The sequence below is a fragment of the Triticum aestivum genome, chromosome 2A, assembly GCF_018294505.1.
Source record: "Triticum aestivum cultivar Chinese Spring chromosome 2A, IWGSC CS RefSeq v2.1, whole genome shotgun sequence".
NCBI classification, from domain to species: domain Eukaryota; kingdom Viridiplantae; phylum Streptophyta; class Magnoliopsida; order Poales; family Poaceae; genus Triticum; species Triticum aestivum.
In genome coordinates, this window is record NC_057797.1 from 52975995 (window position 1) to 52987307 (window position 11313).

The following is an 11313-nucleotide window of genomic DNA, read 5'->3' on the forward strand; positions in this document are numbered from 1 at the left end:
ATATGTACATTTTCCGTATACATTTAAAATATATTTTTACATGTTGAAATTTTTTCAAATACATAACATTTTTTGGAAATATATGATTCTATGTCTACTTTTTTCATACACGTCATAAATTTTGGTATACATCAGAAACATATTGTTATACACAATTAACTTTTTTTTCAATTGCATGATTAACATTTTTTCATATACTACATGTTTTTGAAAATTTTCCTAATATGTTCTGAGCATTTTATCAAGAACATATTTCTGAAAGTGTGTGCAATTTTTTAAATGTACCCTATACTTTTTAGAATGGTACAAAAATTTGTTTTATGAATTATAAAACATTTTTTACATTGTATAAACATATTTTGTAGTGTCACGTACACTCTGAATCATGTGAACATTTTTAAATGTAACAAAAAAATTTGTTTATTGCTATCGTCATTTTTTATAATTACGCTAATGTTTATTTACATTGCATTAACAATTTTCAAATTTGTGTGTGGTTTTTAAATTTTGAAGTGCATCTAAATTTTGAAATGCATGCACTTGGACTATTTTTTTAAAATATAAACAAAAGAGAATAAAAAAGTATTAACCTGCAAAGCTACTTGGGCTGGTCCATTAGTTTGCGAGGCTTCGGCGAGACGAGCTTGTGTCACGCTGCGGGCGAGACACAGCGGCTCCTGTTGTTGCTGCAGGATACGCGAGAAGTCTTGTTGCCGCACATGTCCAAACGAGGCCATGCCCACGACGACTAGGAACGAGAGAGTTGAGGGAAAAGGCAGGGAGACACGAACTGCCCGCACCTTGTGGTGTCGCACTCTCCCAACCGGACGAGCTCAGCTCAGCTTCGGCCGCTTCCATCCATCTTGGCTGCTTTCACCGTCCAAATCTTGTTAGCTCAAGACTCGCTATTTCTCTCCATTGAAAACTGCTCGATGCTATTACTGACTCGACGGAGAGTGACCTCGCGTCGGCGGGGGGAAAACGCGTACGTCTCTCTGCTGCCAGCCGTGTTGTTCTCACGGCGCAGGAGCATACAATTAAGTAACCGGCCACACCACGTACGTACGTTATCCAGAAAAACGGCGACACCAACTGCTGCACCGTCCATGATCAATGTGCATACAAGCTTCCTGTTGGGTTCGTACAAAAGGTTGGTTGGGATCTGGTCTGATTGTTCCACGCAGGCTAGGCCGACGATTTCATTCACCTTCGCGCCGTGGATAATATTAGTAGCAGTATGTTGTATAGTAGTATCAAATTCACAATGCACAGTCCAATTAAGTTCCATCATCATTCTGTTGTCCGTCTGAGCTGATGACACAGTGCACTATAGCTAGCAATCCTTGTGTTCGTTGTTTGATTTGACCACAGTCATGTGCTAACTAATTATCTCGCGATCGATCTGTCGATGGATTCCTTTGCATGGGCCACACCGTGAAAGGTAGCTCAACCACAAAAGGTTCCGTCGATCTTCCTTGGCGGTCGTAGAAACAACATTTTGTCGTGATGGATGCAGGGTGACTAGACAGAAAAGCAAGACGTGGAAAGAAATACTACGCAGATTTCACTGGACGCGCCTCGCGAGGGCGGTTGAAGTAGCTAGACTCTGCCTGGGATTTTCACCTTTATCTGTAAAACCGACGTACCTCCTGGCCCCTGCTACAATTGGATTGGAATGGATTGAATCAACTAATATTAGTACGCATCTTTTTATTTCGGGTGAACTAATATTATCCGGATTGGATAGATAAATCGTTTGATGATCTCTTGCCAATATATTCCTACATGCCATTTAATACAGTAGCAGCATATACTGAAGTCAAACTAGAAGATGCCATCCGTCGACGAACCATACGTGGCAGAAATGGTCGGTAATTTTGGGAGTATCACACCCAAAATCACTCCTTGCCATCTTTAATTAAGTCATCAGTTACCATATAAGGCAAGAGATCTACGACAAGATAATGTTTGATTTTTGTCACCTTATATCCACCGAAACAAATCACCCAAGAAAATAGCACCATCTCAAACATTCCAATCCACATTTATACCCTTTTTTTTAACGCTTTCCATTTCGTGGCGGATCCCACGCCCCGCTGCCCTATATAAACGCCAGCAGGCACCACCATCGTCCATCATCAAGCATCATCAAACACAAACACGCACTAGTGCACAACACACAGCAAACCCATCTCACCCATTCTGTCAAGCAAGACAAGAGAGATCGAGCGAGCAATGGCTCCCATGCTCAAGGGCATCGTGGATGCCGCGCCCAAGAGGGCGGCGTACGTGACCTTCCTCGCCGGCTCCGGCGACTACTGGAAGGGCGTGGTGGGCCTGGCCAAGGGCCTCCGCGCCGTCAACTCCGCCTACCCGCTCGTGGTGGCCGTGCTCCCCGACGTCCCCGAGGATCACCGCCGCAAGCTGGTCGACCAGGGATGCCTCGTCCGCGAGATCGAGCCGGTGTACCCGCCCGAGAGCCAGACCCAGTTCGCCATGGCCTACTACGTCATCAACTACTCCAAGCTCCGTATCTGGGAGGTACCTACTTACTCTCTAGCTCTCTTCTTCTTCCATCCTGGATCGTTAGATGTTGACTGATTCTGGTGCACGAACAGTTCGTGGAATACGAGAGGATGGTGTACCTGGACGCGGACATCCAGGTGTTCGACAACATCGACCACCTCTTCGACCTCGACAAGGGCAGCTTCTACGCAATCATGGACTGCTTCTGCGAGAAGACGTGGAGCCACACCCTGCAGTACAGGATCGGCTACTGCCAGCAGTGCCCGGACCGGGTGGCGTGGCCGGAGCGTGAGCTCAGCGTGCCCCCGCCGCCGCTCTACTTCAACGCCGGCATGTTCGTGCACGAGCCCAGCCTCGCCACCGCCAAGGCCCTCCTCGACAGGCTCGTCGTCACCAACCCCACCCCGTTCGCCGAGCAGGACTTTCTCAACATGTTCTTCAGGGACGTGTACAAGCCCATCCCGCCGGTGTACAACCTGGTGCTGGCCATGCTCTGGAGGCACCCGGAGAACGTCGAGCTCGACAAGGTCAAGGTCGTGCACTACTGCGCAGCGGTACGTCTTTGTCATCGATTTCCTAGTACAAACATTTTTAGTCTGTTTATTCTTATATCTGAATTCATGCTCGATGTTTCTGTGCCATGCATGAATGATGCAGGGTTCGAAGCCGTGGAGGTACACCGGCGAGGAGGCCAACATGGACAGGGAGGACATCAAGATGCTCGTGAAGAAATGGTGGGACATCTACAACGACGAGAGCCTGGACTACAAGGCCGGCGATGAGGGCACCAACCTGCTACGTGGAGCTCTGGTTGAGGCCGGTGCCGTGAAGTACTTCCCGGCGCCCTCGGCCGCGTAGGCTCGCTGCATGCCGGCGTTTGCCCGGCTGGGTCGTCGCAATGATTAATTAAGTATTATCTGTAGGGGATTTCGGATTTTCGGTAATGAACTTTACTATAGCATCGAAGTATGGATGAGGGATCGATCTAGACGTTTTTTGGTATGGTAGATCAATCTAGTCCATGTTTCTTGTTTAATATTAGTTTGCAAGAAAAATAGACGCGTGTACACAATGTATAGATATACTCTTGTTACCTACGTGTATTTTGCATGCTTAAATCAAAGCTATTTGCAAATTATTGTGCATGTTCTTGTGAATGCCACAGGGCTCTGTCGTTTTTTCTGTGAGATCGCGCCGTGTGAGTTTTTCGAGCCACGACACGCGGAATGAGTATCAAAAAAGGTCTTATATTTGATACGGAGGGAGTAGCATCTGCAAAGATTTGAATTAGTAGTAGTCAAAGCCAAATCCGCGGCCGCTCATCCAAAATGGATCTGTCTTTTGATCCCCGCGCGTGTCCTTATCGATTGTTTCGACAGATAATTACTCCCTCCAATCCTACATATAAGTTTTGTAGAGATTCCACTATGAACCACATACGAATCTATATAGATGCATTTTAGAGTGTAGGTTTACTCATTTTACTCTATATGTAGTTTATAGTGGAATTACAAAGACTTATATTTAAAAATGGAAGGAATAGTAGCCTGTGACGATGCGACGGCTGTCCCTTGCGCCTTTGTCCACGACCGTAACAGCTCGGTCCCTGACGGTGCTTTCCTACTCTGGGTGGCCGGCGCAAGAACGTTCCGGCATCACGATCGGCGTGTCTAAATCGTTCCGGTGGCGCGTCCACGTCCGTACGGCCGGTGCTGGCCAACGTTCGCCGGGACGTCTACGAGCCGTCGTCGTCTTCGTCCTGATCGCCCACATGGGCAGGTGTATCGCCGACGTTGACCAGCGCCTTATCCGGCATAAAAAACGGTGACACCGATGATAGTTATTGCATGCTATACGTTCAAAGCGTTTGACTTAACTTACGGACATCCGGCCGGTTTCATCAGTCGCACGGAACGCGCCACCTGTACGTGTACGTCGTCCTGCTGCCTCGGCATGAGCATGAACAGACCGACCGACACACGGACGGACGACGCGCATGGCCGCCCAAGCAAGCTAGTATACTAGGTAGGCACAGTAGCTTTGCTGCTGGTGTGCGTGCCGGTACTGACCGACGGAAGAGGACATGTTTCCCCGCATACGTGGCGTACTGTAGCTGCGCCTCGTACCCTCGTCTCTTTGCCGCTCATCGCAGCATCCTGTCCGTAAGACCGTAACTGCATCCACCGTTACGTTAGCGTGCGTGCACCAACGGTCACTACGCCTTCATTTAAACGGCGATCCCTTTTGTCAATGCCACGTACCCCTGTTTCGAGAATTTCGAACCGGCCGGCCACGTACTATCTTTGGACAAATACGTACGTAGTAGTAGTAAACTAGCGATGACTGAGTTCCATGTCGTGCAAGGCTTTATATTAGAGTAATTACTGTTCATACTACACACCGAGTCACGAAGAATACTTAGATCGATCAGGGTAGCATGCAGCTCAGGGCACAGCACATTCAGCCCCCAGAAAATTTATGTCCACTATAAGTTTCCGCCGGCGGCGGCCGGCGACCGACCGCGCTGAAGTCGCGTGCTGCTGGCCACCCCGTTAGACCGGCGCACACGTACACGGTCGGAAGTCCAGTCTAATCAATCTGCAGGGCGCCATGCACAAGCGTGGAACAAGTGTCTCGTGCCGATCGATTGATCGGACGCGATTCGTCAACACTGCGCTGCTCCCTACGAGCCACGGCACAACGCGGCGAGGATGAACTGACAAGCGTCGTTGGCCTCCGGGGACCGGGGCAGGGCGGTCAGTCGAGCAAATGCGAGCTGCTTCGGGAAGCCTGATCTGACTAGCTGCGTGACGGAGCGATTGACCGGCCAAAGTTGCATGCATGATTCGGTGAGCGCAAAGGAAAAGTCGCTCTAGGCCGCACTAGCACCGCTGCCTCGTCTGGCATGTGCTCGGCCGGCCGGACGCTACTGGTTCCTTCCGTGCTGGGCGGCCAGCCGTCGTGGTTTACCCCAACAGTAGCAGAACTTATTTTTAATTGCTGCAGGTGTTTGGAACGTGTACACAACCTTAGAACATCTATGGCTGCTCAAACACGTCTCAAATGTTCGGACGGACGGCCCGGTCATTGATCGAGCATGAAAATTTGATTTAAACGGCCGTCTTCAAACGCCCGGGCTGACCGGCATTCCTCATATCCAGCCCAAATATAAGGGTGGATATAAAATGCCACATCCGCTATGTCGGACTGACGACGAAATCCCACACAGAATCGTCTCGAAACCGGGTGGCCTAATAGACGTCATACAATGGTGTCCCAGCCAACACTATCATTCGGCATGCACATGCAACCTATCTTTTGGCAATCGTTTGCATAGCAGTTTTGGCGATTTAAATTATGACGAAAATAATAATGTATTGTTAATATCTTTTTGTTGAGATGTAATATAAAATAATCACACACATGCTAAGACTTTCATTATTTAGAAGTAAGTTCTCTATATGTTTTATACATAATATACCTGCTCTCCAATTATTTACAATAATGAAGTCTTGGATATATTGTCCATGGATATTCGATCTAACACCTAGATATGTGGCCCTATAATATTGCCTAATGCTATAATGTTTTGTGTGAAAAGGATCAAATTATTATAAAAATTCCTCATAAGTACAACATCTCAAGTATAATAAAAATTACATCAAGATTTCGAGACCACCAAACAATCACTACTGCCGCTAGAACGAGCTACCGATGGGTCACTGTCGCCGCTCCCTATCTAAGTTGGCTTGACCTTGCCGATGACAGTCGGGAAGTCTTCATGCACGTGTCACCACGGAATAGTACTTTGGAGCCGCAATTGTGGCCGTTGAACACTTTACACTTGAATAGTAGATGTGAAGCAGCTGACACCAAATCTCGTCACACGAGGAGAAACTTTAACCTCATCACCCCAAGGAGACGAGAGGAATTTACATCGAGCTCCGTCGACTATGCCCAGACAGACGAATTCAAGGAGGATTAGAGCCCGAAAGATAAACTCGAAGAAGAAGCTTCGCCATTCGCCCGAGTGGCGAAAAACCCCTGCAAGGACTAAATACCCTAATCTAAACAACTAACCAGAGTGGAGGCACCAGGATTCCCCTTCCGGCCACTGACCGCCGTAGCGGCAAGCAGAGGGAAGGAATCCACGGGCTCGCCGATGAAGCTTGGAGGGAAGAGTTTTTCCTCCGCTTAGGGTTAAGGGAGGAAAACGAGATATCTGCCTAATGATACATGTAAAAATGAATGAGAATGGACTGAATTGGTGGAGGCATCCTTTTAGTCAAAACGAGATGTAGAGCCTAAGTGTCACCATGGATAACTTTGAGGTAATTAAGTTAAGCATGATTTTTCAACTTTTACATCTAGCTACATGCAACAGTTGAATTAATTAATTCCTCCGCTCATGTGAAAAGGGGGGATTTCAGTAGACTGTACCATGTTTAACATATATACCTTTGTCATTGATCTGAAGGAAGCAATTAAAGTGGCTCAACCATCATTGATAAGGGAAGGATTTTCCTCTATCCCTGATGTCAAATGGACTGATGTTGGAGGTCTTGATTCTTTAAAGCAAGAACTTGATCGCTGCATCGTCCGGTGTATCAAGCACCCTCAACTTTATAAGGTGAATCCCGTGATGAAATGTGTTCTATCATACTCCCTCCATTCCATAATTCTTGTCATGGTTTTAGTTCAAGTGCTATTTTTCTCCAGTCTGTTGTTTGGCTTGCATATTGAGTTCATTTGTATACTGAAGACAGATCTCATAGCTAGAGTCATGGGCACCTGTGGTGCTTTATTTGCAATATTGCTTGAAATCCAGCATGTTTTATATGTGTTTCAATTGTATCCTTTATTTATTTGTAATTTTGTATATTCATGTCCTCTGTTATCTACCTTTAAAGAAATTTGGAGTGGATATGCAAGATGGTTTTTTGCTATTTGGGCCTCCGGGCTGTGGGAAAACACTAATAGCAAAAGCAGTTGCACACGATGCAGGGGCTAATTTTATTTACAAAAAGGTAACTCATGTTGAGATTTCCATATTCTCAGTACTTGCTCTAGTTTCATACAGACTGCTAACTAAGATTCTTGTTTTGTTTGGAACTTAGGGGCCTGAGCTGTTAACCAAATATGTTGGGGAGAGTGAATCAGGAGTAAGGAAAATATTCGCCCGTGCACGGACGAACTCCCCATGCATAATATTTTTTGATGAGGTAAAATAAGTCCTTGCTTTGCTCATTGTAACATTTATCCTGTTTAGTGAAACTGTGAAAGTCTGGAACATTTTTTTAATGTCTGATACATTGATCTGTGCTATTAGAATTTAGAGTTGCTCAGCAACTTGCATGTGTTGCTTGATAAGGTGCTTAATATTCTAAGCAAAATACGGTGCTCAAATTTTTAGTTAATCCATTAATTTGTTGTACGTGCCAGATAGATGCCTTGACAACAAAAAGAGGGAATGAGGGAGCATGGGTTGTTGAACGTGTCGTGAACCAGGTAACTTCAACATCCGATATATATTGGCAATGCAGAGATTCTCTAACATGTTCAGTCATTTCTTTCCATGCTCTGTATTTCTCATGTTAGTTCATCTTTGCACTTGCAGTTACTTACTGAACTTGGTAGTAGTTCTGATCAAGGTGTTTTTGTTATTGGAGCTACAAACAGAACTGATGCGATAGACGATTCTCTTCTACGGCCTGGTAGATTTGGGAGGAAACGTTGTGTACCTCTACCTGGTGCTAATGAGCGTGCTTCAATACTCAAATCACTAGCAGGTTCCGGGAAAAAACCACTCTCCCCCAGTGTCGATTTGGATGCACTAGCTCGCCGTGAGGAGTGCAACAATCTCTCCGGTGCTGACCTAGCATCACTGGTAAGTACTTTTGTGACTTTTTCTTCTTCATTGATGAAGCATGGATGTAATTTAGGCTATGATCCAACGGGCAAAGTGGAACCAGTTAGCATGTATGCTTCCTTGCTTCCTTGTTCAGATGAATGAAGCAGCCATGGAAGCTCTGGAAGATAGATTGGGGTCAGGTTTGGGTGAGTCGATTGAACTCTCGCACTTTGAGCGAGCACTATCCAAAATAAAGCCGTCAGTGTCAGAACAGGTGCAGGCCGACATTCTAATCGATCATCTCTCGTTTTGCTTACCCCTTTTATGTAGCAGCATATGCATGCCTTACATTTTACTTTTGTTGGTGTGGCAGCAAAGGAAATTCTACGACGCCTTGTGGAAGAAATAGTGTGCAAACTGACCCAACACCATGCATCTACGTTGATAGATCTGGCTATTTGTGGCTGGGATCCAGCAACCAAGCGCGCTGTTCCATATTAGAAATCGTAAACCCCATGGTTCATTTCAAATTCTTATTTCAAACTTTTATACTTGTAGCATGTACACAGCAAGCCTCGCAGAGTAGACAAAAAAAGACGGGTAACGAAATGTAAAATCCTTTTAGCTTTGATTCCACATTGGAACTTTTTTTGTTACTTGGCTGTTTGGGGTACCCATTAAATTTGGGAAAAGATTTCCTTCGGCCGGCCGATTTACAGCGCTTCGTCCGCAGCATGAGATGCACACCACGCTTCTTATGTGGGTCCTGTCATCGCTCATTCTTTTTCCTTCTTATCTTAATCGTTAATGACTGAGTGCCATTTGTTTCTTTTTTTCTTCATTCGTCTTCTGCAACAAGCGTTCTGTTGGAAAAATAATCTACAGCACGACCTCTATTGCAAGAAAAAAAATCAAGTGACGTTTCTGCAACATGTGCTCTGTTGCAAAAAATTATGCAATACGACCTTTGGCAAAAAAAAACTCTATAGATGTTTCCACAACACGATCGCTGATGCAGAAAATATTCTATAACATAAATTATGTTGCACTAGTAAGCATGCACGTGCAACGCACGTCTCAAACGTAAAACAGGTGAATTCACATAATATAAAAAAATAAACGTTTTTAAAAATATAAATTAAATGGATACACAATGTTTGATGTCGCTCAAATTGTATTTTCAAAAGCGAGACACAATAGTGGTTATGTTGCTGCATAGAGTAATAGCAGGAAAATATTCTCATTTAAATAAAATCAGCAATTATTTATTAATGCAGTAATATATGCATGTAGTTTAGTCTTCTCTTCGAGTGCAGCCAGGAAAAAAAAGTATAAACTACCTTACGGTGCAATTATATTGTTCAAGATGCTTAATTCTTGAATCTTATTTTATTCTATTAATCTGCATAGCAAAATATATATTTGTACTAATTTGGATCAAATTACATATATTTTTTGGTTGTGTGGACTGCCAAAATTATATAGCTACCTACTATGGATAATAGGAAATAGAAGATGATATGTGACTACAACGACTTCTATATGAAATAAAGATGATTTACAAGAACTAATTGAAATGTAAAAGGGCTAGAAGAAATCCAATAATTATCATAATAGAAAATATTTATCCGGTTTTGTATGTGTTTATGCGTTGGCAACCATACTAACTTACAATGATGTAAGACGCTTTGTACGTATAGAAACTGAAATGAGTTATGAAGAAAAATAAAAATGGAAGGAAAAGTATTCTAGAGTATTTGTCAAGCTTAACCTTATCAAGCTTTCAGGTCAGCTTCTAAATTACAAAAAAATGATGAATCCTCAAATAAGAAAGAGCCAACAATTTGGAACATGCTACAAAACTGGGGAAGATAGAAAGCATTCATCCTCTTTTTCCTTGTCGTAAGGAGTAGCTTCAGCATACATTTGTAATAATGTAATACCTGATCCGAAAAAAGTTGTTCATTATTATTATTGGAGGAAAGAGGCGCACAGACAAAGAAAGAGAGGCGGTGCAAATAAGGCCTTAAACATCATGTCTTCAAGTTTGATGACTGCAGATATGTTGGATCATTCGAAACTGCACAAATATATAAGAATAAATATATATGCCAAAATAGCGAAAGGTATTTGGTTTCTCTGTCATGAAACAAAAAATCTGACTGAGTACAATTTATATGATTTCTCTGTACCAATATACAGCAGCTGTATTAGGACAGATCATTTGAAGGATCTATTTATTGGAACTCAGCCGGATTAGTTTCCTCATTGGATCCTTCTGTATGGTAAAATTCTCTTTATTGGAACGCAGTAGAGATTGCATACCTTTACAGAACAGCAAGAGATATTCTCTAACAATAGTTACGGAGTCATGTGACCCGTTTTAGATGTATAGAATCATGTAACTGAAATAGTAGTACATCTTCAATATCTTGCCTCCTACTGAATCTTACATAATTTACTGGATTGCTGTGCAATTATGTTAAAGTAACGCGTGTAAAGTTTTCTCTAAGAATGAATCATATATTCTGATTTCCAACCTATCCCTAGAGATAGTGCCTAGGCAGGTGCAACCCACCTTAATTCCAGGTAAAGCAACGTCATACGTAAAACACACACTGATCAAATAGCACAAATAAGGCAATTCTAATCAAGGGGATGGTGTTACCTCTTGATACGGTCCAGTTTAATGCATATGGTGGTACGAAGTAAAGCCGAAGGAAGCCGACATGAACATGAGAAGTAATCATGGGAAATAGACTCTGCTTGACTTCTTCAATATCCCTCTTGATCCTACTTTGTAAGACAAGATTGCTGCATTCTTATGTACGTGCCATATATAATTACACATTTTCAGTACAGCAATCGGCAACCTAAGATAATCCCAAATCTATAATTCTAGATTGCTTGAAGGCCCGTGATTCTTATTTAATATG

The 11313-nt window shown here is 43.7% G+C and overlaps 1 protein-coding gene and 1 pseudogene across 1 annotated transcript; both read left to right on the plus strand.

Moving 5' to 3' along the window:
* The first annotated feature begins 2137 nt into the window (after positions 1-2137).
* On the plus strand, positions 2138-3666 carry LOC123184669 (galactinol synthase 2). Its single transcript, XM_044596749.1, has 3 exons — positions 2138-2541; positions 2619-3080; positions 3184-3666. The coding sequence occupies exons 1-3, from the start codon at positions 2236-2238 to the stop codon at positions 3382-3384; spliced, it is 969 nt and encodes a 322-aa protein (XP_044452684.1). The 5' UTR covers positions 2138-2235; the 3' UTR covers positions 3385-3666.
* A 3104-nt stretch (positions 3667-6770) lies between these two features.
* Positions 6771-8786, plus strand: LOC123191482 (cell division control protein 48 homolog C-like; annotated as a pseudogene).
* The last annotated feature ends 2527 nt before the right edge of the window (positions 8787-11313 follow it).